General features: G+C 48.8%; 1 protein-coding gene across 1 annotated transcript in view; it reads right to left on the bottom strand.

The window, feature by feature from the left end:
* The window catches only part of LOC127574426 (laminin subunit alpha-3-like), a 304,580-nt gene that overhangs the window by 181,992 nt on the left and 95,102 nt on the right, over positions 1–27,486 (bottom strand). Inside the window, 9 exon segments of the mRNA XM_052023432.1 lie at positions 1,130–1,235; positions 1,324–1,376; positions 4,740–4,839; positions 6,917–6,969; positions 12,527–12,664; positions 13,748–13,882; positions 16,301–16,435; positions 17,982–18,119; positions 24,067–24,207. Of these exon segments, the coding sequence (XP_051879392.1) occupies positions 1,130–1,235; positions 1,324–1,376; positions 4,740–4,839; positions 6,917–6,969; positions 12,527–12,664; positions 13,748–13,882; positions 16,301–16,435; positions 17,982–18,119; positions 24,067–24,207 (999 nt within the window).

Genomic DNA, 27,486 nt, shown 5'->3' with positions numbered 1-27,486 from the left:
AGCCTCACCAACGTCTTGTACAACTGCTGAAACACTTCAAATTACTTAAAAAATAATCAAAAACAATACCTGTAAATTCAAATCAATCATTAACACTTAAACTAGTTTAATTAAATTAAAGAACAAACTTTACTTTTCGTCCCTCTGCCAGTTTTTCCCACTCATTACTGTGGTCCACTCTACTTGTGCTGTTTATCTTGGCAAGGATTCAACAGGAGAACCTCCCAGCCAGGGCGCTGGGTCATCCCTGGGTGGTTCCAGAGTCCTGTTGAGGAACTGCTGTCACAGCCCAGGTGGGAGTTGTGTTACAGCCTCTGTCCTGGGACCGACCAGTGGGATGGACTCCTGACAACTCTGGCAGATGAATCCTATGGATCACTGAACAGTTATAAACCAGCTCTTGGGAACTTAAAACATAAAACAGTACAGCACAGGAACAGGCCCTTCGGCCCACAGTGTTATGACAGACTACTTAAACTAATAATTCAATGGCTAACTAAACAAATCCCTTCTGCCAACACAATGTCTATATCAAAATCAGAATCAGATTTATTATCACTGACTTTTGTGTCATGAAATGTGTTGTTTTGTGGCAGCAGTACAGTGCAAAGACAGAAAATTACAAAAATAAATAAATAGTGGAAAAGAGAAATAACGAGGTGGTGTTCATGGGTCCATGGACCGTTCAGAAATCTGATGGCGGAGGGGAAGAAGCTGTTCCTGAATCATTGAGTGTGGGTCTTCAGGCTCCTGTACCTCCTCCCCGATGGTAGTAACGAGAAGAGGGCATGTCCTGGGTGGTGAGGGTCCTTAGTGATGGATGCCACCTTCTTGAGCCACCGCCTCTCGAAGTTGTCCTCGATGGTGGGGAGGGTTGTGCCCGTGATGGAGCTGGCTGAGTCTACAACCCTCTGCGATCCTGTGCATTGGAGCCTCCATTCTCTGCACATCCATGTGCCTATCTAAGAGCCTCTTAAACGTGACTATCGTGTGTGCCTCCACCACCACCCCTGGCAGCACATTCTATCCATGCTTTCTGGGAGAATTCTTTGTTGTTGTGGGCCACCTGTATTTTCAGGATGTTTATGACATTATCAGTCTTGGTTTTCATGGGAATCTTTCCACTCACCTTGGCAACCAAAGTAATTCTTGTCCTGCAGTTTGTAGTGTCCTTCCACACACCAATCACAGAGCTCCCCACACACGTTGGGTTTACAGTAGCAACTGCCATCGCCCTGAAATGTTAAGGTCACAGTTTCAATGTGAGACAGCACCCCGTCCCGTGCACGGACTGTGACCCTCCAACTCCCTCGGTACACTCACCTGGTGGCACTCTGCAATCCCACTAACTGCTCCGCTCACCACACAGCCACACTCTGCAACATGGAAAGAGAAGGACGATGAGATTAGGCTAGTGTCGATGCTCACACTCCCCCCATACCCTTCAAGTGATTGGCTCTGTTCCAACTCCCCTCAGTGGCAGTGGGTTACACATCATTTCTACTCCCTCTGCAGAAAGCATTATGTTCCACTAGCCACTACAGTCCAGCTCGGGAGGAGGCTCTTCATGCACACGTTCTTGTGTCACTGCCCATTCACTTCGCTCGTCTACATCCCCCTGAAGCTTCTCTGCATCCTCCTCACAACCCACACCACGGCCCAGCTTTGTATCATTAGCAAGCTCGGATATTTACACTTGGTGCCCTCACTCTTGGGGCCCTGGTACCGAGCTCTGTAGCTCCTCACTGGTCACGTGCTCCCAACGTTGAAATGACCCATTTATTCCTTCTCTCTGTTGTCAACCCACCAATCAGTTTCCAATCCATGGCGGGATATAACCCCCAGCACTGGGCAGTCTAATCTTGTTTCCTAACTCCTCTGTGTGGCATCTAACCAAAGGCCCACCAGATGTCCAAAATGTCCAACGACATCAACAAGGCCTTTGACAAGGTTCCACATGGTAGGCTGGTCCACAAGGCCCCACATGGTAGGCTGGTCCAAAAGGTCCCACATGGTGGGCTGGTCCACAAGGTCCCACATGGTAGGCTGGTCCACAAGGTCCAACATGGTAGGCTGGTCCACAAGGCCCCACATGGTAGGCTGGTCCAAAAGGTCCCACATGGTGGGCTGGTCCACAAGGTCCCACATGGTAGGCTGGTCCACAAGGTCCAACATGGTAGGCTGGTCCACAAGGTCCCACATGGTAGGCTGGTCCAAAAGGTCCCACATGGTGGGCTGGTCCACAAGGTCCCACATGGTAGGCTGGTCCAAAAGGTCCCACATGGTGGGCTGGTCCACAAGGTCCCACATGGTAGGCTGGTCCACAAGGTCCCACATGGTAGGCTGGTCCAAAAGGTCCCACATGGTGGGCTGGTCCACAAGGTCCCACATGGTAGGCTGGTCCAAAAGGTCCCACATGGTGGGCTGGTCCACAAGGTCCCACACGGTAGGCTGGTCCAGAAGGTGACCAGCCTACCATGCACAAGGACCACATGGGATCCAGGATGAGCTGGCCGATTGGGTTGGTGTTAGGAGGCAGTGGAGGGTTGTTTTTCAAACTGGAGCCAGTGACCAGTGGCGTGCCGCAGGGATAGGTGCTGGGCCCACTGTTGTATGTCATCTATATTAACGATTTGTAGGTGGCATGATTAGTAAGCTTGAAGGCGGTGGTGTGGTGGACGGTTGTCTAAGGCTACAATAGGATCTGGATCAACTGGGAAAGTGGGCCAAGGAATGGCAGGTGGGATTAAATTCAGACAAGTGTGAAGTGATACATTTTGGGAAGTTAAACCAGGGCAGGACATACACAATGAATGACAGAGCCCAGGGGAGTGTTGTAGAACAGAGAGACTCAGGGGTACTGGTATATAGTTCCCTGAAGGTAGTGACATGGGTAGACAGAGTGGTGAAGAAAGTGTATGGCATGCCTGTGTTCATTGGTCAGGACACTGAGTACAGGAGTTGGGACATCACATTACAGCTGAGACCGCACTTGGACTATTGTGTGCAGTTCTGGTCGCCACACTACAGGAAGGGTGTGGATGAGCTGGAGAGGGTGCAGAAAGGATTCACAAGGATGTTGCTGGGACTGGAGTTATAAGGAGAGCCTGGACAGGCTCTGGGACTGTTTTCGCTGGAGTGAAGGAGGCTGAGGGGTGACCTTATAGAGGTTTATAAAATCATGAGGGGCATCGATAACATGGGTAGTTACAAATCTTTTTCCCAGGGTAGGGGGGTCTAAAACTAAAGGGCACAGGTTTAAGGTGAGAGGGGAGAGATTTAAAGGGGACCTGAGGGGCAGGTTTTTCACCCAGAGGGCGGTGGGTGTCTGGAACGAGCTGCCAGGGGAAGTGGTCGGGGCGGGTACAGTTACATTTAAAAGACACTTGGACAGATCCATGGATGGGAAAGTGACATGGGCCAAATGTAGGCAAATGGGAGTAGCTCAGGAAGGTACCTGGGTCAGCATGGATGAGTTGGGCTGAAGGGTTTGTCTTCACACTGTGTAACTCTAGCTCACTGTTATCTGTTCTTCTAGTTACAACCTCAAAATCCCAGACAGAATTGTCAAACATGATCTCCCTTTCGTAAATCCATGCAGACTCGGCCCAGCGCTATTACTATTACCTAATTGCTCTGTTACATCTCCCGCTGCTGGTGTCAGGCTAACAAGTCAATGGTTCCACGGTCTCTCAATGGAATTTAGAAAGATGATAACCAGTGGATCCATTATCTCCATAGACACTTCCTTCAAAGCCCCAGTGTGTAGGTCACTAGCTCTTGAGGAACTATCGCTACTAATTTCCGTGGCACTAATTTTTTATTAATGCTAATCTCTTTGATGGCCTCACACACTTGCGACCTTAATTCTCCATTGCTACCCGTGATCTCTGTGTTAACACAGATATGAACAACTGTATGATTTCTTTTTCATTTCCATAAGCCCCAGTATAAATTCTCCTGTCTCGTTGGCCTTCCTTTGTATTTACTTTCCCTTTCCTTATCACTATCTTGGTTCTCCTCTTAAATTCTGCCCATTTTTTTCCACCTAATGGATGTGACTGTACAGGGCATGTAAGCTTGCAGACGACACTAAGATAGGTGGTGTTGTGACGGTGAAGAAGTGTTTGAAAAATTACAGGGGGATCTTGATCAGCTGGGTCAGTGGGCTGAGGAACAGCAAATGGAGTTCAATTCAGAGAACTGTGAGGTGTTACATTTTGGGAAGTTCAAACCTGGGTAGGACAGTGAATGGTAGGGCCTTGGGGAGTCCTGTAGAACAGAGGGACCTCGGAGTACAGGTACATGGTTCCCTGAAAATGGTGTCACAGGTAGACAGGGTGGTGAAGAAAGTATCGCTGTCACGTCCATCGGATTCTGACGTTTTCCCATTTTGTTTTGCCATCTAAGGGAAGGGGCTGGTGATAAAAAGTTCACTAAGGAATGGTCACCACGTCTTACCTTGAAGAAAGGCCTGGCTCAATCACTTAACACTATGTGATCAAAGAACCAATTATTCACAAGATTACCATCATGATGAATTTCATGAGATTCATTGAAAGCCAATGGTTAGGTTTAATCTTCATTCACAAGTTAAAGCTTTTGATAGAAGACAGTGTTTGGACAGTGTCTGGGTTTGGACCTATGCATGCCAAGGTATCACAGATTAGCAGCCCCATTGCCTGAACAGTCTACAGCACTGCCCAGCCACTTGAGTGGGAAGGAGTGGGGTAACTTACCGACACAACCATCAGGACCGCCTTCAACCGGCTTCCAGTAGAGTGGTTTACACTTCTCACATTCAGTGCCCTCAAGATTTGGCAAGCATTGGCAGGAAGCCTGTTTAACAGCAAATTTGTCCAAGTGTAAATGGTGTTCACACAAAATGGATTTTTGCATTTTGAAAGCCAAGTTTTCCTTGGCTTAGTCTTAAATAACTCTTTTATACTAAGTTATTTTCTGTTCTTTACACTTTGGGAAGCTGGCTTTATGCCCAGTTGACACTTATTTTAATAGAACGTACTGGGTATTCCCTTTTCCCTCCCCTCCCCTCCCCTCCCCCTCCCCTTCCCCCTCCCCTCCATGGACTCTGCCTACACTTCTCGCTGCCTCAGTAAAGCAGCCAGCATAATCAAGGACCCCTCCCACCCCAGACATTCTCTCTTCTCCCCCCTCCCATTGGGCAGAAGATACAAAAGCCTGAAAGCACGTACCACCAGGCTCAAGGACAGCTTCTACCCCACTGTTCCAGGACTATTGAATGGTTCCCTGGTACGATAAGATGGAGTCTTGACCTCACTATCTACCTCGTCATGGCCTTGTACCTTACTGTCTGCCTGCACTGCACTTTCTCTGTGACTATAACACTTCATTCTGCATTCTGTTATTGTTTTCCCTTGTACTACCTCAATGCACTGCTGTAGTGAAATGATCCGTACGGATGGCATGCAAAACAAAGTTTTTCACTGTACGTCGGTACATGTGACAATAATAAACCAATTTACCCAGTTAAATTTAAAACATCAGTGTGCGGGATGGGAGCTGGCCATTTTTTGGAAGGTTCTATCACATGACTCCTGCCTCCCACCTGATTTTTCCCCTTCAGGAATCGCACCTTCACACAACCGATTGGAAAGTAAAAGAGTTAACGCAGCTTTCCTCTCTCCACAGACGCTGCCCGACCTGTTGGGTATCCCCAGCACGCACCTTTATTTCAGCGATCCAACACCTCAGTGTTCCAGCCAACTCTTTCTCCCCCTCTACCCTCCCTCGCTCATCGCCCTCTACTTATACCCCTCCAGACGGAGTAACCAGGGGGCAGCAGAAGCTAATGTGTCAGCTGGGCAACGACAGTCTCCATCGACCCCAGAGTCTCCCCTCCCTCACTCTGCAAAAAACACCTTTGTTTTCTCACTTTTCCAGTTCCGATGAAGGTTCTTTCACCTGAAACACTGATTTTAGAACATAGAACAATACAGCACAGGCTCTTCGGCCCACCATGTCTGTGCCGACCATGATGCCAAATTAAACTAATCCCATCTGCCTGCACGTGGTCCGTATCCCGCCATTCCCTGCCTGTTCATGTGTCCGTCTCAATGCCTCTTGAACACCACGATCGTATCTGCTTCCAGCCCCACCCCTGGCAGCCCGTTTCAGACACCTACCACTGTCTGTGTGAAAAACCTGCCTTGTAACTTTCCTTTAAACTTTCCCCCTCTCACCTTAAAGCTAGTATTTGAATTTTCATACATTTTTAACGTAGTTGAAGGCCATTCAGCCCACCGAGCCTATGTCGACTCTCAAAGCTTCCCTGCGAGTCCCATTCCCCCACTTGTTCCCTATAACCCATTCTCTCTCACTGGCTCCCACCCACCCGTTACTCGGCGTAAGGGCCAGTCAACCTGCCAACACATCTTTGGCACTCACTGTCCAATGAGGAGAGGGGCGGCAGGTCGAACCAAAGGGGACTTGGATGGGCACTGGAGAGGGAATAATCTGCAGGGTTACAGGGGACAAGTAAGGGAATGGGACAGATGAGACTCCTTGACTAAGAGCCAGCATGGAGTCGATGGAGTGAATGTCCTCCTCCTCCACCGTGACATTTCACTAATATTTGCTCCTGGGCTGCATCTGTGAAGGCTATTCCCAAGAATATTTCATTGACGATCTTCAGCACTTACATTCATCAACACCACTGCTCACTTATTAATCTTTACATGTTTGTTCCCATCCAGTTGGATCGAAGCCACACCATAAATCAACGAACAGAAAGACCCCTGAGAGCCGTAACCACTGGCAACGCTCCAGCAGCTCCAAGAGCTCGGAAGATTTTTTTTGAAGCTGAGTATAACTAACATGGTGCCAAAGGATAGTCTAAAACCATGCACATTAAATTAAAACCTCAAGGCATACTTACAGAGTGAGCTGAGGGAACACGACTTGCCGTCCCAGGCCATCGACAGTCAGTCACTGAAAGGAACACCAGATATTAGGGAAAGAGATGTTTAATGATCTTGCTCTGACTTCCAGCCAACTGTGTCACGGCACAACACCGTAATCTTAGACCCCTGGACAAGGACTTTCAGCCTTAGGTCCACTATTTGTCCAAACGATGGCTGCATTTCAACCCACGCGCCCACTTCACAAGAACAGAAGAAGGTAGGAGGAGGCAATTTGGCCTCTCAAGCCTCCCCTGCTGTTCAATATGATCACGACCGACCTGCCCCAGGGCTCGTCTCCTCTTCTGTGCCAGTTCCTCACATCCCTGGAGTGAACATCACCAACAGCCTATCCTGGTCAAATCATGTAGACGCCACGGCCAAGAAAGCTCACCAGTGCCTCCACTTCCTCAGGAGGCTAAAGGGATTCGGTTTGTCCCCTTTGACTCTCACCAACTTTTATCGATGCACCATAGAAAGCATCCTATCTGGATGTATCACGGCTTGGTATGGCAACTGCTCTGCCCAGGACCGCAAGAATCTGCAGAGAGTTGTGGACACAGCCCAGCGCATCACGGACACCAGCCTCCCCTCCTTGGATTCTATGTCTTTACCTCTCATTGTCTTGGTGAAGCAGCCAGCATAATCAAAGACCCCACCCACCCGGGACATTCTCTCTTCTCTCCTCTTCCATTGGGTAGAAGATACAGGAGCCTGAGGGCACGTACCACCAGACTTAAGGACAGCTTCTACCCCATTGTGATAAGACTATTGAACGGTTCCCTTATACAGTGAGATGGACTATAACCTCACGATCTACCTTGTTGTGACCTTGCACCTTATTGCACTGCATTTTCTCTGTAGCTGTGACACTTTACTCTGTACTGGTATTGTTTTTACCTGTACTACATCAATGCACTCTGTACTGACTCAATGTAATTGCACTGTGTAATGAATTGACCTGTACGATCAGTATGCAAGACAAGTTTTTCACTGTACCTCGGTACAAGTGACAATAATAAACCAATACCAATACCCCCGATCTCTTAAATATGTATCTACCTCCTCTTTAAGTACCTCCAATGATCCAATCTCCACAACACTCCAGAGTAGAGACTTCCAAATATTCATCCCCTCTGCAACAAAGAATTCCCATACACCTTAGATTTAAATGACCACCCACTAATCTTGTAACCACGCCTTCTTGTTCAAGACTGTTCCGCTAATGGAAACATCTACCCCATCGTGTTCTGATGCAGAGTAATACAGCACAGAAACAGGCCCTTCGGCCCAACTGGTCCATGCCGACCAAGGTGCCTGCCTCAGGTCAGCTAGTCACGTCTGCCTGTTTGGCACATCTCCCTCTAAACCATTCCTATCCATGTGCCTGTCCAAATGTCTATTAAACAGAATTGTACCCACCTCTACCACTTCCTCTGGCAGCTCGTTCCACACATCCACCACCCTCTGGGTGAAAAACTTGCCCCTCAGATTCCTTTTAAACCTTTCCCCTCTCAGCCTAAACCTATGCCTTCTAGTTTTAGACTCCCTTACCCTGGGAAAAAGATTTTATAAACCTCTATCAGGTCACCCCTCAGCCTCCTTCGCTCCAGGGGAAACAGTCCCGGCCTGTCCAGTCTCTCCTTATAACTTGAGCCCTCCAGTCCCGGTAACATCCTTGTGAATCTTACACACTTCAACAACATCACCCCTTGTTAGAACTCCAAAGAATATAGATCTGTCTCAGTCCTTCGCAGCCCCACTGACAAAGAGCCACCAAACTCAGATTCAACGTTTAACAGTCCCAGCAATTTTCTGGGAGAGCATTCCAGATTCCCACCAGTCTCGGTGTGAAGAAGGGTTTCCTGACATTGTCTAGGCTCAGACTTTAAGGTCCCTTGTCCAGTTCCCTCCCACCCCCATTTCCCACAGAGGGAGTTTCCCTCCCTCAGCACAAACAACTTCCTCAATCACTTGAACAGCTCAGTAACATTGCTCTCTTGTTTTCTACAGGCCTCAGTGTTGCTGGGTGCCACGTGATGCAATTTCAAATAAAAACACTGGGAAGAGAAAATTTGGTCTTCCTGCAAAGTCCACGAGGAGCCCAGAGCGTCCTGGGCCTGGTCCAACGCGGGCTCAGCCCTCCCCACCTGGGCCTGGTCCAACGCGGGCTCAGCCCTCCCCACCATTGACAGCATCTACGGGAGACGTTGCCTCAGGGACCCCCACCATCCGGGCTGTGTCCTCTTCTCGCTGCTCCCATCGGGCAGGAGGTACAGAAGCCTGAAGTCCCCACACCACCAGGTTCAGGAACAGCGACTTCCCTTCAACCATTCGGTTCTTGAACCAACCGGCACAACCCTGATCACTACCTCAGCAACGGAACACCACACACCACCTCTTGCATGACCAGGGACTTGTCTCTGACTGTGTCTTTGTTGCACTAATGTCGTGTTTTGCACAGTCATTTTCTTCATTGTCTGGTGTAATTGATGTACAATTTATGTTCTGTGTGTTGTCTGTACCTCTGTGCCTGTGATGCTGCTGCAAGTTCCTAACTGTCCCTGTACCTCACCGTACGTGTGTACGTGGCAACAAACACGGCTGGACTCGGACTTGTTGTCTGGGGCTGGGACTCACTGAGGCTCGTTGTCCCAGTAACTTACCCAGGAGGGTGACGTTTCCTCAGGTCAGACCCTCACTACGGAACTCCACCCTCGCCCCCCCCTCTCATCCATCTCCAGCCCCACCCCCAACCCCACACCCACCGATCTTCACCCCCACCCACCCATTCCTGCCTCCAACATCCGATCCCCACCCCTAGCCATCCATCCCCACACCCAGCAACCAATCCCCACCCCACCCACTGATCTCCACCCACGCCATCCATCCCCACACCCAGCAACCAATCCCCATCCCACCCACTGATCTCCACCCCCACCCCTACCCATCAATTTCCACCCCATCCACCGATCCCCACCCCCACCCACCGATCCCCACCCCAACACCCCCACATTAAGGGAATGACCCATCCCTTTCTCTTTCCATAGACGCTGCCTGACCTGCCGACTGTTTCCAGATCTTCTGCTTTTATTTCAGATTTCCAGCATCTGCGTTTTCTTTTAATTCCGTTCCTCAGACTTCCCCGCCCCCAAAGACGAAAGGTCACAGTGTCCCAGTCCTCTGTGCCCCACCCTTCTCCCTCTTCCCGCCCCAACCTACCACTTCCCATCCTCAGGCACACAGGCCCTCCGGCATTGTGGCTACAAAACCCAGCAGTGGCCAGTTCTGCAACAACTTCACAGCCCAATGCCCCCTGCGCCTTTTACACACCCTCCCAGCTGCTGTTCACTCACAGACCAAACTCTCCGCCCGCACTGTATTCAGACTTAGATTCAGAATATCTTCCTGTCATACTCCAAGGTGCAATGAAATTCTTCGCTTGCATGAAGCTCACAGAGTATACGTGGTAATAATAACTACAGTGATCAGTGCAAGACAATAGAATGGTGCAAAGCATTGCAGTGAAAACTGAGGTAGTGCAAAAAGTATCGGGCAGGAGGTACAGAAGCCTGAAGTCCCACACCACCAGGTTCAAGAACAGCTACTTCCCTTCAACCATTCTGTTCTTGAACCAACCGGCACAACCCTAATTGCTACCTCAGTACAGCAACACTATGACCACTTTGATCACTTTGCACTAAAATGGACTTCTTTTTTGTTCTAACTGTGTTCTTTCTTGTTAAAATTGCGTATGTTATGTTATGCAGGCACGGTAGTGTAGCGGTTAGTGTAACGCTATTACAGCACTAGTGACCTGGGTTCAATTCCCGTCTTCATCTGTAAGGAGTTTGTACGTTCTCCCCATGTCTGTGTGGGTTTCCTCCGGGTGCTCCGGTTTCCTCCCACATTCCAAAGACGTACGGGTTAGGAAGTTGTGGGCGTGCTATGTTGGCGCCGGAAGCGTGGCGACACTTGCAGGCTGCCCCCAGAACACTCTATGCAAAAGGTGCATTTCACTGTGTGTTTCGATGTACATGTGACTAATAAAGAAATTTTATCTTTAATTTATGTTTTTCTTGTGAATGCTGCTTATCTGATGCTCTGTGCCTGTGATGCTGCTGCAAGTAAGTTTTTCACTGCACCTGTGCACACATGGACTTGTGTGTGAGACAATAAACTCAACTTTGACTTAGAAGTGACAATAACAGAGAAGGAGAGTTAAGGGATCGAGAAGGTGGCAGCACCACGGGGAAGGGGGTGTGAGGAAGGTGACTGGTTCAGGAGTCTGACAGCAGTGGGGAAGAAGCTGTTCTTGAGTCCGGACGTCCGGGCTTTCAAGCTCCTGTATCTTCTCCCAGAAGGTAGAAGAGAGAAAAGGGAATGGCCGGGGTGCCAGGTGTCCCTGACGATACTGTTTGCCTTCCTGAAACAACGCACCATGCAGATGGACTGGGTGGAAGTAGGCAAGCAGCCTGTGACAGACTGGGCAGCGTTCACCGCTCTCTGCAGGTTCTGTCGGTGCAGAGCAGAGCAGTTCCTGTACCAGGCTGAGATATAATCCATCAGGGTACTTTCTGTAGCGGATCTGTAGGTACTCAAAGTTTTCAGGAGTTAATCGGATTTTTAAAAGTGTTGGTTAAGAGTGGAAATCAGATTAGAAACGTTGCTTATGACCAGCTGTGAACATCTGCAGAAGGCAGTCACATGGACTCAACGCTCTTAATTGGACTGTTAGATTAATAGATTGATCCACCATCAGATTCCTCTGTCATTTGCCTGTTATCTTTTGCCGATCCCCCTGAGAGAATAAATCGATTCATCTGGTTCATCAGGGGTCAAACGGGATGCTAAAGGGAATCACAGGGCCCCAGCTTCAGTTCATTCAGCCCTTCTCTCCGCCAACTTTTTGAAAAAACTCTCCAATTAGTCCCACCTCTCACCTGATTCCCTGGGCCCCTGAACAATAACAATTCCGTAAAAATTTAACAAACCCTTGAGGACCCATTTATCAGGAGAGTTCACCGATGAATTACAAGGAAAAAGTGGTAACTGGGGACAAACAAGGGGTCCACCGACTGAAAATCCCACTTTAATGACACCTGTCCAGCATTTATTAGAACATAGAACAGTACAGCACAGGAAGAGGCCCTTCAGCCCACAATGTCTGTGCTGAGCATGGTGCCGAATTAAATTAAATCCCTTCTGTCTGCACATGATCCACATCCCTCCATTCCCTGCACATTCATGTGTCTGTCTAACAGCCTCTTCCACGCCGCTATCGTATCTGCCTCCACCACCACCCCTGGCAGCCCGTTCCAGGCACCCACCACTCTCGGTGTAAAAAAATTTGCCCCACACATCTCCTTTGAACTTCCCCCCTCACCTTAAATGCATGTCAACCAGTATCTGAACTTCTCCCCTGCGAGGAAAATTCTGTCTACCCTATCTCTGCCTCTCACAATTTTACAAACTTCTATCAGGTCTCCCCTCAGCCTCTGACGCTCCTGAGAAAACATCCCAAGTTAATTTCACGAATATTTCACGCACCTCACTGTGGGCAATAGCAATGAGATAAGCTTTATTACCTTGACATCGGGGGAAGACGTTGGTGCTGGAGGCACAGGTATCACAGTGCTGACCAGCAAAATGTGGTTGACACCGGCACTGCCCACTGGTCTGGTCACATGCAGAATCGTAGGAGCCCTCAGGAGAGCACTGGCAGGCTTTAAAAAATGAAAGGATGTTCACCACGTTGACTAGAAAAAGAAACGAATTGTCCTGACCTCAAGTTGTACAGTGAGGCACAGCCTCTGATGGTCAGAGCAACACTCGAGGTGCTGGAGCGACTCAGCAGGTGAGGCAGCATCTGTGGAGGGAAATGGACGGCCGACGTTTCGGGTCGGTTGTCATCGGGACTGGAAAGAAAGAGGGGAGACGGCCGGCATAAAAAGGTTGGGGGAAGGGGCGGAGCAGGAGCTGGTGAGTTGTCCTCTCCAATGGTATGAACTGGGAGTTCAGGCCAGGAAGGAAAAATCCTCACGCAACTCCCAGTGTGTTGGGTTTGCCTGTGGGGGAGTCAGGAATCCAGGATGGAGAATGGGATTTCTGGTCTTTCCTAAACAATGCTGTGGTTAGCACATCCCAAATCATTTGTCAGGGTATTGAGTTCAAGAGCCACGAGGTAATGTTGCAGCTCTATAGAGCTCTCATCAGACCACACTTGGAGTATTGTATTCAGTTCTGGTCACCTCATTATAGGAAGGATGTGGAAACTTTAGAAAGAGTGCAGAGGAGATTTACCAGGACGTTGCCTGGATTGGAGAGCATGTCTTACGAGGATAGGTTAGGGCTTTTCTCTTTGGAGAGAAGGAGGATGAGAGGTGATTTGATAGAGGTGTACAAGATGATAAGAGGCATAGATCGAGTGGACAGTCAGAGACTTTTTCCCAGGGCAACAATGGCTAACACGAGGGGACATAATTTTAAGGTGATTGGAGGAAGGTATGGCGGGGATGTCAGAGGTAAGTTTTTTACACAGAGAGTGGTGGGTGCGTGGAACGCACTGCCGGCAGAGGTTGTGGGGCAGATACATTAGGGACATTTGAAAGACTCTTAGATAGACACATGAATGATAGAGAAATGGGGGGCTATGTGGGAGGGAAGGGTTAGATAGATCTTAGAGCAGGATAAAATGTTGGCACAACATTGTGGGCCGAAGGGCCTGTTCCTGTGCTGTATTGTTCTATGTTCTACGTTGTATGTAGCAGTGAGTCATACTGAAAAGGGGACGTGTGTGGCACACTTACGTGAACAGGTGGGGTAACCGTAGTACCCATACGCACACTCTCTGCAGGTAGGGCCCGTGTAGTTTGGATGGCACCGACAGCGTCCAGCAGCATCACAGTCGTTGTTCACCGACCCCACAGGGTCACAGGAGCAGGCTGCGAGTAGACCATCGACATACTGAGCAACAGCACCCTCCCTGAGAGGTGCGACACCATTCAGGACCTTACAGCCCACATGACTGGCACCCCATGCACCAGCCCAGACATTCACTTTCTCTACAATATCACTGTGGTTACTTCCCAGCTACCCATCGCCAGTAGGGGGGTGGCTTTGCAGTTACGTTATTGGACTGGTGTCCTGAGGCCTGAACTAGGAGACACATTTGAATCCCCTTGTATTAGAAGTGGAACTTAAATTGAAGCTAGACTCAGTACTGGTGACCAGAATCAGAATCAGGATCAGGTTTATTATCACTGACATATGTTGTGAAATTCGTTGTTTTGCGGCATTATCTTAAAACACCGTCTGATTCAGGGAAGGAAATACACGGTCCGTAACCTGACCCAGAACACGGTCGGCTCCTCACAACATCCACAGTTCAGGGCAACAAGATATTGGCAATAAACGTAAGCGACATCATAGATCGTGACCTAATAAAAAAATCCCTGAACTCAAATGTAAGGGGAAAGGATACAGATAATGGCAGGACCCTTAACAGCATTGATGTACAGAGGGATCTTCGGATAAAAGTCCACAGCTCCCTGAAAGTGGCCACACAAGTACATCGGGTGGTAAAGAAGGCGTATGGCATGCTTGCCTTCATTGGTCGGGGCATTGAGTATGAGTCAGGAAGTTATGTTGCAGCTGTATAAAACCTTGGTCAGGCCACACTTGAAGTATTGTGTGCAGTTCTGGTCGCACCATTACAGGAAGGATGTGGAGGCTTTGGAGAGGGTGCAGAAGAGGTTCACCAGGATGCTGCCAGGATTAGAGGGTGTGGGCTTTAAGGAGAGGTTGGACAAACTTGGGTTGGTTTCTCTGGAGTGGCAGAGGCTGAGGGGAGACCTGATAGAAGTTATAAAATTATGAGCAGCATAGATAGGGTAGAATCTTTCGCCTCAGGTAGAAATGTCAAGTACTAGAGGACATGGATTTAAGGTGAGAGGGAGGAAGTTTAAAGTAGATGTGTGGGGCAAGTTTTTTTACACAGAGAAGGTGGGTGCCTGGAATGTGCTGCCAGTGGTGGGGGTGGAGGCAGATACAACAGTGGGGTTTAAGAGGCTGTTAGACAGATACATGAATGTGCAGGGAATGGAAGGATACGGATCATGTGCAGGCAGAAGGGATTTAGTTTAATTCGGCATCATGATCAGCACTGACATGGTGGGCCAAAGGGCCTGTTCTTGTGCTGTACTGTTCTGTGTCCTATGTTCTAACTCAATAGATTGTCAAACAGAAGGCCCCTGGCAACAATTCCTCTCAGTAACACAAACCCTAACCTGGAAATAAATCACCGTTCCTTCACCGTCACAGGGTCTAAACCCCGGAACTCCCTTCCCAACAGCACCGTGGGAGCACCGTCACCAGAAGGACTGCCATGGTTCAAGGTGGCAACTCATCCTGACCTTCTCAGGGGGCAGTTAGGGACAGACGATAAATACTGGCTTTGCCAGTGACGTCAAAATCCAAAGGTGTCAGGTGGGGCTCAGGAAGCAGTACTTTGGTCTTGGAGTCCTGGCCTTGGTTTAATTCCCAGTGCCAGTACTGAGGGAGTGCTGCACTGTCAGAGATACCATCCTTCTGTCAGACAATAAACAGAGACACCCCCCAACCACACACCCTAGTCACTTTTAGGGAGCCATGTACCTAGATTTCTGTTTATCAACACTGTTAAGGATTCTGCCATTAATTGTGAATTAACTTTATGTTTGATCTCCCAAAATGCAGCACCTTACACTTGCCAGGATTAAACTCCATCTGCCACTTCTCTGCCCATATCTGCAGCTGATCTATATCCCCACAGCCACGATAGGAGAGTGAGAGAGTTCTCCCAATGTCCTGATCAACATTCACCTCTCAGTCAACAGCACCAAACCCAACGATCTGGTCATTGTCAAATCACTCAGTGGGATCTTGCTGTGCACAAATTGGCCAATGCATTTCCTGCGTTACAACAGCAATGGTAATTCAAAATGTATTTTACTGGCCCCTGGTGTTTAAAACACACACTTCAATGCACAGCACTTTGTAACATAGAGTGATTGTAAGACACAAGATGCTGGAGGAACTCAGCGGGTCAGGCAGCATCTGTGGAGGGAAATGGGCAGTCAATATTTCAAAATGTCCACTGTCCATTTCCCCCCACAGATGCTGCTCGACCGACTGAGTTCCTTCAGCAGCTTGTGTGTTGCTCCAAATTAGCATCTGCGGTCTCCTGTGTCTCCTTTGTTTAAAACTTCACTAAGTATTGACAGAGACTGCTGACCATCCTACAGACATTAACAAGGCCTGTGTGTAACAGGGTACAACTCCGATCACAGACAAACGCAGAACGTATTGGCGCCAGCTCCTACCTTGGCAGTTGGGGAAGGAGTGATGACCCACTCGACAGTGATCGCACTGACTGCCTCCGAATTCCGGTCGACAGAGGCACCTCCCAACACCATCACACACCTGAGGCAGAGTTCCAACTCTACTGCAGAGACAGGCTGTAGAGCAACAGTCATGTCACACGTTACACCAGGCATCAGTGGGATGGGGAAACGTTGTGGGAGAGGTTAAGTTATTGGCCCAGTAGCCAGAGTGTTGGACCACCGATCTGGAGACATGAATTCAAATCCCACCACAGCAACCTCTACCCTAACCCTAACCTTCACTAATTTTTGCAGATGCACCATGGAGAGCATCCTATCCTGATGCATCCCAGCTTGGGACCGTAACTGCTCTGCCCAAGGCCACAAGAAACTGCAGAGAGTTGAATTGAACGGTTCCCTAGTACGATAAGATGGAGTCTTGACCTCACAATCTACCTCGTTATGACCTTGCACCTTATTGTCTGCCTGCACTGCACTTTCTCTGTAACCGTAACACTTTATTCTGCATTCTGTTATTGTTTTCCCTTGTACTACCTCAATGCACTGATGTGATGAAATGATTCGTACGGATGGCATGCAAAACAAAGTTTTTCACTGTACGTCGGTACATGTGACAATAATAAACCAATTTACCCAGTTAAATTTAAAACATCAGTGTGCGGGATGGGGCTGGGCGTTTTTTGGAAGGTTCTATCACATGACTCCTGCCTCCCACCTGATTTTTCCCCTTCAGGAATCGCACCTTCACACAACCGATTGGAAAGTAAAAGAGTTAATGCAGCTTTCCTCTCTCCACAGATGCTGCCCGACCTGTTGGGTATCCCCAGCACGCACCTTTATTTCAGCGATCCAACACCTCAGTGTTCCAGCCAACTCTTTCTCCCCCTCTACCCTCCCTCGCTCATCGCCCTCTACTTATACCCCTCCAGACGGAGTAACCAGGGGGCAGCAGAAGCTAATGTGTCAGCTGGGCAACGACAGTCTCCATCGACCCCAGAGTCTCCCCTCCCTCACTCTGCAAAAAACACCTTTGTTTTCTCACTTTTCCAGTTCCGATGAAGGTTCTTTCACCTGAAACACTGATTTTAGAACATAGAACAATACAGCACAGGAACAGGCCCTTCGGCCCACCATGTCTGTGCCGACCATGATGCCAAATTAAACTAATCCCATCTGCCTGCACGTGGTCCATATCCTGCCATTCCCTGCCTGTTCATGTGTCCGTCTAACAGCCTCTTAAACACCACGATCGTATCTGCTTCCCCCACCACCCCTGGCATTCTGCATTCTGCAATCTGCATTATTCTGCATTCTGTTATTGTTTTACCCTGTACTACGTTAATGCACTGCTGTAATGAATTGATCTGTATGAACGGTATGCAAGACAAGTTTCCCACTGTACCTCGGTACAAGTGACAATAATAAACCAAGTTACCAATTTACGACTACTCCCTATAACCCAAGGTCCACAGCTCTCCAGGTCAGTAATACCCTGACATTGTGTTGACATTTCTACAAGTCCACACAACGTCTTCTCCTGGACAGGAGCATTAAAACATAATCCTGAGCCAGCTGTAAAATCAACGGACGGACACAGAATATTGTTGCTGTTAATAAGTACACAACGTCACGTTCTCTGTGTGCCAGGGGTGTTACTTACGTTCACAGGAGGGGAATCGGAAGTGACCTGCCGAACACCTTTCGCAGAAGTAGCCTTCGACCCCTCTTCGGCACAAGCACTGCCCAGTGTTTGGGTCACACACTTGGGGAGACACACCAGTGCTGTAACATTGGCATTCTGCCAGATATTGGATAGGGTTAAAGTTCTGTAGATACTGAAGGTGTTAGCTCACTGAACGCACACAATACTTAGACCCACCTCTGCCGCAGTGTAACCCACCACAGTACAGTAACACTCCCATAATCCAGCACCCTCAGGACTTTGGTCATGCAACACTGGAAGATTTTCTGGACTATTGGATTTACTCCTATTAATATCCAACACTATTATTTGAGCTTTTTTTACACAGTAGCATAATATAAAGTAGGATATATTCTGCTGCATTCTGTTATTGTTTTGTACTACCTTGATGTACTGATGTAGAGTCACAGAGCAATACAGCACGGATACAGGCCCTTCAGCCCAACCAGTCCATGCCGACCATGGAGCCCACCCAGCTAGTCCCAATTTCCTGCGTTCGGCCCATATCCCTCCAAGCCCTGCCCCTCCATGTACCTATCCAAGTGCTTCTTAAATGATACTGTTGTACCTGCCTCACCCACTTCCTCTGGCAGCTCATTCCATATACTCACCACCCTCTGCGTGAAAAAGTTGCCCCTCAGGTCCCTTTTAAATCTTTCCCCTCTCACCCTAAACCTACACCCCCTGGCTTTGGATTTTTGCAATGGTGGGATGCAAAACGAAGTGTTTCACTGAACCTTGGTACATCTGACAATAAGATAAGATCTTTATTAGTCACATGTACATCGAAACACACAGTGAAATGCATCTTTTGCGTAGAGTGTTCTGGGGGCAGCCCGCAAGTGTCACCACGCTTCCGGCGCCAACATAGCACGCCCACAACTTCCTAACCCGTACGTCTGTGGAATGTGGGAGGAAACCGGAGCACCCGGAGGAAACCCACACAGACACAGGGAGAACATACAAACTCCTTGCAGACAGTGGCTGGATTTGAACCCAGGTCGCTGGCGCTGTAATAGCATTACGCTAACCACTACACTACCGTGCCTGCCCGGTAGTTACAGGGGAGATGTTGGGATGTTTTCACTGGTGGGAGAGTCACAAACAAGAGGACATGGTTACAGGATAAGGGGTTAGGGATGAGGGATAAGAGGTGTAGGCGTTATGCTAACCGCTACACTACCGTGCCTGCCACCTATCATCTATTACCTATTAACCAATATAAAGCAATTACCTATTAAATCCGGTGAGTTTCGAGGGAGCAGGAAATACCAAGCACTCCGGACCCCGGTTCCAACTGCAGACCCCTCCACATTTCTGGTTCCTGCCTCCAGCCACATACACGACCCACAATCCAGACCCTGGTCCCCACTGCACTCTGGATCCCCCAGCCAATCCCACTGTGACCTGCTCCCATTTCTTGTAACGGCTTAATGAAGGTGAAAAATCACAGGCAAATGTTCCAGCTATGTCAGCAAGGAAGGAAATGTGCGCGTGCGACTTGAGATGGCGTTAGCAAGCCGTCCAATGCGCCAAGGTGAATTACACATGGGCCAGATTCCCACTGGACAGGACTTCAGCCGATCTTCTCTGGGATAAGCACTTTTATGCATGATCTGCACATAAGAATGACTGTCAGTGCATCCAATTTCTAGGCTAATGTTTTTAAAAGGATCTTCCAACTGCAAGAAACCTGATTTGAAATGGACAAAACTGACCTTAAAAAAATACAGCATCGTTTATAACATTAATAGGTATATATTGTTCAGGTTCTTTTGGTAAAATAAATATTACTCAATATGAAAGAAAATTAAATGTTCCTATTCATGCATCTGAGAAGTGGAGGTCACTTAAGGAGCCTCCGAAGACCAGTTGAAATTTACCCTTTTATTGGGCACTGGTCTGGTTTTGTAGACAGGAAGTGATCCAGACTAACTGGTCTACAAAATCACAGGTGACTCAGCAGTAAGTGGTTTGGGATAACTCACCGACATTCACACAAGAACACAAGGAAATGGGAGCAGGAGTAGGCCACTCGGCCCCTCAAACCTGCCTCGCAATTCAATCTGATTGTGGCTGATCCATGCTGGCCTCAACTCCTCTTCTGTATCAGTTCCCCATCCCCCTCAATTCCTCGATCTTTCAAATATTTATCGATCTCCGCCTTAAGTACATCCAATGATACGGCATCCACCGCCCTCAGGGGCAGAGAGTTCCAGAGATTCACCACACCCACTCCCCCCCCCCCCCCCCCCCCCCCCCCCCCACCGAGAGAAGAAGTTTCTATGCACCTCAGTTTTAAATAACTACCAGGCAGACCCGATAGTGTAGCAGTTAGCGTAACGCTATTACAGCGACAGCAACCTGGGTTGAATTCTGGCCACTGTCTGTAAGGAATTTGTAAGTTTTCCCCGTGTCTGTGTGGGTTTCCTCCGGGTGGTCCAGTTTCCTCCCACATTCCAAAGATATGTGGGTCAGTGGGTTAACTGGCTGCTGTAAATTGCCCCCAGTGTGTAAGTGATGGGGAGAATCTGGGAATGTGGGGAGAATATAATGGGTTGGGGAGGATTCAGTAGGGAGGCTGATGTCAGAGCTGATGGGCCGAAGGGTCTGTTTTTGTGCTGTATCTTTCTATGGCTCTATGGTCAGTGTTACAGGGACAGGCTTCTAATTCCAGATTTATTTAGAGTCATAGAGCACTACAGCACAGAAACAGGCCCTTCAGCCCACTTAGTCCACGTCGACCTGATCTTCTGCCTCATCCCATCTACCTGCACCTGGACCATATCCCTTCAAACCCCTCCTATCCATGTACCTATCCAAACTTCTCAATGTTACAATTGAACCCACATCCACCACTTCCGCTGGCAGCTCGTTCCACACTCGCACCACCCTCTGAGTGAAGAAGTTCCCCCTCAGATTCCCCTTAAATATTTCACCTTTCACCCTAAACCTATGATCTCTAGTTCTCGTCTTAACCAACCTGAGGGGAAAAAGCCTGCATGCATTCACCCTATCTATACCCCTCATCATTTTGTATACCTCTGTAAGATCTCCCCTCCCTCTCCTGCACTCCAGGGAATAAAGTCCTAACCTATTCAACCTTTCCCTATAACTCAGGTCCTCAAGTCCCAGCAACATCCTTGTAAATTTTCTCTGCACTCTTTCAAGCTTATTGATATCTTTCCTGTAGGTAGGTGACCAGAACTGCACACAACACTCTAAGATTGGCCTCATCAACACCTTGTACAACTTCAACATAACATCCCAACTTTTGTACTCAATGCCCTGATTTATGAAGGTCAAAATGCCAAAAGCTCTCTTTACGACCCTATCTACTTGCAATGCTACTTTCAAGGAACTGTGGATCTGTGTTCCCAGGTCCCTTTGTTTTATCGCACACCTCAGTGCCCTACAATTCAGTGTGTAAGTCTTACTTTGGTGTGTCCTCCCAAAGTGCATCACCTCACACTTGTCTGCATTAAATTCTATCTGCCATTTTTCAGCCCATTTTCCCAGCTGGTCAAGATCACACTGCAAGCTTTGATAGCCTTCCTCGCTGTCCACTATGTCCCCAATCTTGGTGTCATCCGCAAATTTGCTGAACCAGTTTACCACATTATCATCTAAATCATTAATAGAGATGATGAACAACAACGGACCCAGCACCGATCCCTGCGGCACACCACTACTCACAGGCCTCCAGCCAGAGAGACAACCATCTACTACCACTTTCTGGCTTCTCCCACTAAGCCAACGTTGAATCCAATTGACTACTTCATCCTGAATGCCAAGCGACTTAACCTTCTGGACCAGCCTCCCATGCGGGACTGTGTCAAAGGCCTCGCTAAAGTCCATGTAGACAACATCCACCGCCTTCCCTTTATTTATATATAGTTGGTGACTCTCATACTCTATTTGTTTAAATACTGAATTCAAGTTTCCCCCTCTACCCAGTTAAAAACATTGAAATTAGATCACCATTTCCAATGAATACAATGCTGGTCGATGACATTCCACTTTGGAAAGGGCAGATTTGAACCAACGGACGTGAAGAGCACGAGGAGACCATCAGACCCTTGAGCCTGCTCTACTGGGTATTTAGAACATGGCAGACCTGAACCTAACTGGTGATTCTGGAGCAACACACAAAGTGCTGGAGGAACTCAGCAGGTCAGGCAGCGTCTGTGGAGCGAAATGAACAGTCGACGTTTCGGGCCGAGACACTTCATCAGGACTGAAAGAAAGAGGGCAGAAGCCAGAATAGAAGGGTCAGTGGATGCGGAGGGGGAGGAGCACGAGCTGGCAGGTGACAGGTGAGGCGGGGGGGAAGGTGGGTGGGTGGGAGAGGGGGAAGTGGGAGTGATGTGAGATGCTGGGAGGTGATAGGTGGAAGTGACGAAGGGCTGAAGAAGATGGAATCTGATAGGACAGGACAGTGGACCATGGAATAAAGGGAAGGGGGTGAGGAACCAGAGGGAGGAAAGTGTGGGTGACGGGCAGGTCGTGAGGGCAGGGGAGGCAAAAGAGAAGGGGTAATGGGGCCGGGGTAGAAGGGTAAACCAAAGGGGGTGTGGGGGGAATGGTGGGCGTGGTTACCGGAAGTTAGAGAGATTGATGTTGATGCCGTCAGGTTGGAGACTCCCAAGAGGGAATATGAGGTGTTGTTCCTCTAATTTGCATCTGGCCCCAACGTGGCAGTAGAGGAGGCCGTGGACAGACATGTCAGTGTGGGAATGGGAAGTGGAATTGAAGTGGGTGGCCACCGGGAAATCCCGGCTGTTACGGCGGACGGAGCAAAGGTACTCGACAAAGTGATCCCCCAATCTGCGTCGGGTCTCACCGACGTAGAGGAGGCTGCACCAGGAGCACCGGATGCAATAAATGACACTGGTGGATTCACATGTGAAGCGCTGCCTCACCTGGAAGGACAGTCTGGGGCCCTGAATGGTGGTGAGGGAGGAGGTGTAGGGACAGGTGGAACACTTGGCGTGGTTGCAGGGATCGGTGCTGGAGAGGGATCGGTGGGGTGGGACGAGTGGACAAGGGATTCTGTAACCCTCTATCCTCCTCGCCTTATGAAAAACTAACAGGCCCAGTTTTGGGAGGTTAAAGACAGTTAGTTGAGAGTTAACTCTACATCCTTTTGTGGGAGAGAGATCCAGATTCCCATTGTGCTTTGTGGTAGAACATAGCAAAGTACGGCACAGGAAGAGACCCTTCAGCCCAGCATCTCTGTGCCGACCATGATGCCAAATTAAACTAAATCTCTTCTGCCTGCACATGGTCCACATCCCTCCATTCCCTGCCTGTTCATGTGTCTGTCTAAAAGTGTCTTGAACCCCACTATCGTATCTGCCTCCACCAGCACCACTGGCAGCCAGTTCCAGGCACCCACCGCTCTCTGTGTTGAGACTTACATGTAAACCTCCTTTAAGCTCGCTTCTCCCCTCTCACATTAAAGCTATGCCCTCTAGTATTTTACATTTCCACCCTGGGAAAAAGACTCTATCTACCCTATCTATGCCTCTTTATAAACTTCTGTCAGGTCTCCCCTCAGCCTCTGCCACTCCAGAGAAAACAACCCAAGTTTGTCCAACCTCTCCTTGTAGCTCATACCCTCTACTCCAGGCAGCATCCTGGTGAACTTCTTCTGCACCCTCTCCAAAGCCTCCACATCCTTCCTGTAATGAGGACGGGCTTCCTGACATCCCCACTGAGCCACTGGGCTCGATGTTTATGTCTTTGGTCTGGACTCGTTCCACCAGACTCATCGAGTTTCAGTCATACAGCAAGAAATAGACCCTTCGGCCCACCATGTCCACGCCAACCTTTTTGCCCATCTACTAATCCTATTTGCCCACTTTAAGACTGTATCCTTCTCTGCCTTGCCCGTTTAAGTGTCTGATTCCACTACCACCTGTGGCACTGAGTTCCAGGTATCAACCACTCTGTGAAGCAATATCTCCTTATTTGTTAAATATCAGTCTGAACAGATGATAGACTTGCTAGCAACCTCTCCTTAGTAAGTGTATGTACTTACGTTGGCAGTGTTTCCCGAAATATCCTGCCGCACAGTGGGAGCAGTAGGGGCCGGTGTAGTTGGGTTTGCATTCACAGCGCTGGGTGTAGGGATTCACAAAGCAGGTGTTCCCCACAGTGCCCTGCACATTACATTTACAACCTGGAGGCAGCAAAAGACAATGATTCAGAAATTAGTGCTCCAGGAACAATACAAAGCTGCCCATCAGTGTATCCTAATACCACCCTCTCCAAATCATCCAATTCCAACTCCAGTTCCAGTTGTCCCCCATGTTCTGTTGGAACTGGGATGAGATTGGGCTTGTTCAGAACTTCCACGTTCCAGCATGTTCTCATGAATGAGAGATTGATTTTCACACACAGTGAGTTCCTAATCACCACAATCTGCGGCGGAACCTGCTCAGGTTTTTAACTTCTCAAAAAAGCAGAAAATACCAGCAACTCTCAGTGGGTCAAGTGGCAGTTTCTACTTCGTTATGTATTCATTTATTATCAACTTTATCATATATTGAATCATAATTTATGTGATTAAATATACATGTATTTATCTATTTAACTAGAGCATGGCTGACCAGAACTTTTGGAAACTTATTCTCTTTCCCTGACAAATCTTCTCACATCCAGTACTGAAGTATTTATGTTATCCAACCAAGGCTTTGTTGATTGGACGACAGTCTTCGGCCACTGAATGACACTGATCAGCTGGTAAATTGGGCAGAGCACTGGTACGTGGAATTTGATCCCCATAATTATAAAGGGATGCATTTTGGGAGGCGGGGAGACCGTGAATGCTAGGGTCCTGGGGAGTATTGAGGAATAACAGTGAGGGACTTTGGTGTACAAGTCCATAAATCCTAGATAGGTGGCAACACAGGTAGACAGAGGGCATCTAGGATGCTCTTAGCCACAAGAGGCTACAGATGCTCAGATCTGGGGCAACTCACAATCTGCTGGAGGAACACAGCAGGTCGAGCAGCATCTGTGGGGGGGGGGGTGGTGGCGAGGGGGGAAGGAGTTGATGATATTTCAGGTTGAAACCCTGCATCAGGACCCAATGCTTGCCTTCATTAGCCAGGACAGAGAGTGTAAAGGTGGATAGAGTGGACATGGAGATAATGTTTCCATCAGTGGGAGAGTCTAGGACCAGAGGGCACAGCTTCAGAATCGAAGGAAGTCCCTTTAGAACAGAGATGAGGAGGAATTTCTTCAGCCAGAGGGTGGTGAATCTGTGGAATTCATTGCCACAGACGGCTGTGGAGGCCAAGTCATTGGGTGTATTTAAAGCGGGGGTTGATAGGTTCTTGATCAGTAAGGGCATCAAAGGTTACAGAGAGAAGGCAGGAAAATGGGGTTGAGAGGGAATAAATCAGCCATGATTGAATGGCGAAGCAGACTCGATGGGCCGAATGGCCTAATTCTGCTCCTATGTCTTATGGTCTTATGGTAAGAGCATTGCGGCCTTGGTATAACATGAAAGAACGCTGATTCGGTCACAACTGGAATATTGTGCGCAGTTCTGGTGAAGTAGGTGACTGCACTGGAGAGGAGATGCACTGGGATGTTGGCTAGGATGGAACCTGTCCGCTGTAAGGGGAGACTGGATACACTGGGCTTGGCAGGTACCGGATACACTGGGCTTGGCAGGTACCGGATACACTGGGTTTGGCAGGTACCGGATGCACTGAGGTTGGCAGGTACTGGATACACTGGGCTTGGCAGGTACTGGATACACTGGGCTTGGCAGGTACTGGATACACTGGGCTTGGCAGGTACTGGATACACTGAGTTTGGCCGGTACTGGATACACTGGATTTGGCAGGTACTGGATACACTGGGCTTGGCAGGTACTGGATACACTGGGCTTGGCAGGTACTGGATACACTGAATTTGGCCGGTACTGGATACACTGGGCTTGGCAGGTACTGGATACACTGGGCTTGGCAGGTACCGGATACACTGGGCTTGGCAGGTACTGGATACAGAGTTTGGCAGGTACTGGATACACAGAGTTTGGCAGGTACCGGATACACTGGGCTTGGCAGGTACTGGATATAGAGTTCGGCAGGTACTGGATACAGAGTTTGGCAGGTACTGGATACACTGGGTTTGGCAGGTACTGGATACACTGGGCTTGGCAGGTACTGGATACACTGGGCTTGGCAGGTACCGGATACACTGGGCTTGGCAGGTACTGGATACAGAGTTTGGCAGGTACTGGATACACAGAGTTTGGCAGGTACCGGATACACTGGGCTTGGCAGGTACTGGATATAGAGTTCGGCAGGTACTGGATACAGAGTTCAGCAGGTACTGGATACAGAGTTTGGCAGGTACTGGATACACTGGGTTTGGCAGGTACTGGATACACTGGGCTTGGCAGGTACTGGATACACAGAGTTTGGCAGGTACTGGATACAGAGTTTGGCAGGTACTCTCACAATGTTTAAGAAGTATCTAGATGATCACATGAATCACCGAGAAGTTTATGGACCAAGTGCTGGTAAATGGGACTAGTATAGATGGGTACTTGGTGGTCAGCATGGACATGCTGGGCCTAAGGGCCTGTTTCTGTGCTGTTTGACTCTACAACCAATATCCTTTGTGGATTTTTATTATTAATTTATAGTCATAGAGGCACACAGCACAGAAACAGGCCGTTCAGCCCAATTGGTCCGTGCCGACCAAGTTACCTTCCTCAGCTACTCCCATTTATCTCCATTTGGCCCGCTAAACCTTTCCAATCCACGTACCTGTCCAAGTGCTTTTTAAACATTGTAATTGTCCTCGCCTCTGCCACTTCCTCTGGCAGCTCGTTCCACACACCCACCACCCTCTGGGTGAAAAACTTCCCCCTCAGGTCCCCTTTAAATCTCTCCCCTCTCACCTTAAACCTGTGCCCTCTAGTTTTAGACTCTCCTACCCTGGGAAAAAGAACATGAATATCCATCCTATCTGTGGCCCTCAGGATTTTATAAATCTCTATCAGGTCACCCCTCAGCCTCCTTCATTCCAGGGAAAACAGCCCTATCTTATCCAGCATCTCCTTATAACTCAAGCCCTCCAGTCCTGGCAACATTCCTGTGAATCTCTTCTGCAGCCTTTCCAGCTGTTCCTACAGCGTGGTGACCAGAACTGCATTCCGTACTCCAAGTGTGGCCTAACCAACAACTTATACCACTGTAACATGGTGGTTAAACATGAGGACGAAAGGAAGCCTTTCCACCATCGACAAGGCACCAGTCAGGAGCGGGACGGAACACTCTCCACTTGCCTGGGTGGCTGCAGCTCCAGCAACTCTTAAGAAGCTCAACACCATCCAGGACAAAGCAGCCCGAGCCCACCCTAAACATTCCCTCCCACCATATCTGGCGCACAGTGGCTGGATCATTCTGTGCACCATCTACGAAATGCACTGCAGCCC

This window comes from Pristis pectinata, chromosome 9 (genome assembly GCF_009764475.1).
Source record: "Pristis pectinata isolate sPriPec2 chromosome 9, sPriPec2.1.pri, whole genome shotgun sequence".
NCBI classification, from domain to species: Eukaryota; Metazoa; Chordata; class Chondrichthyes; order Rhinopristiformes; family Pristidae; genus Pristis; species Pristis pectinata.
This window is presented reverse-complemented; position numbering and strand designations above follow the sequence as displayed.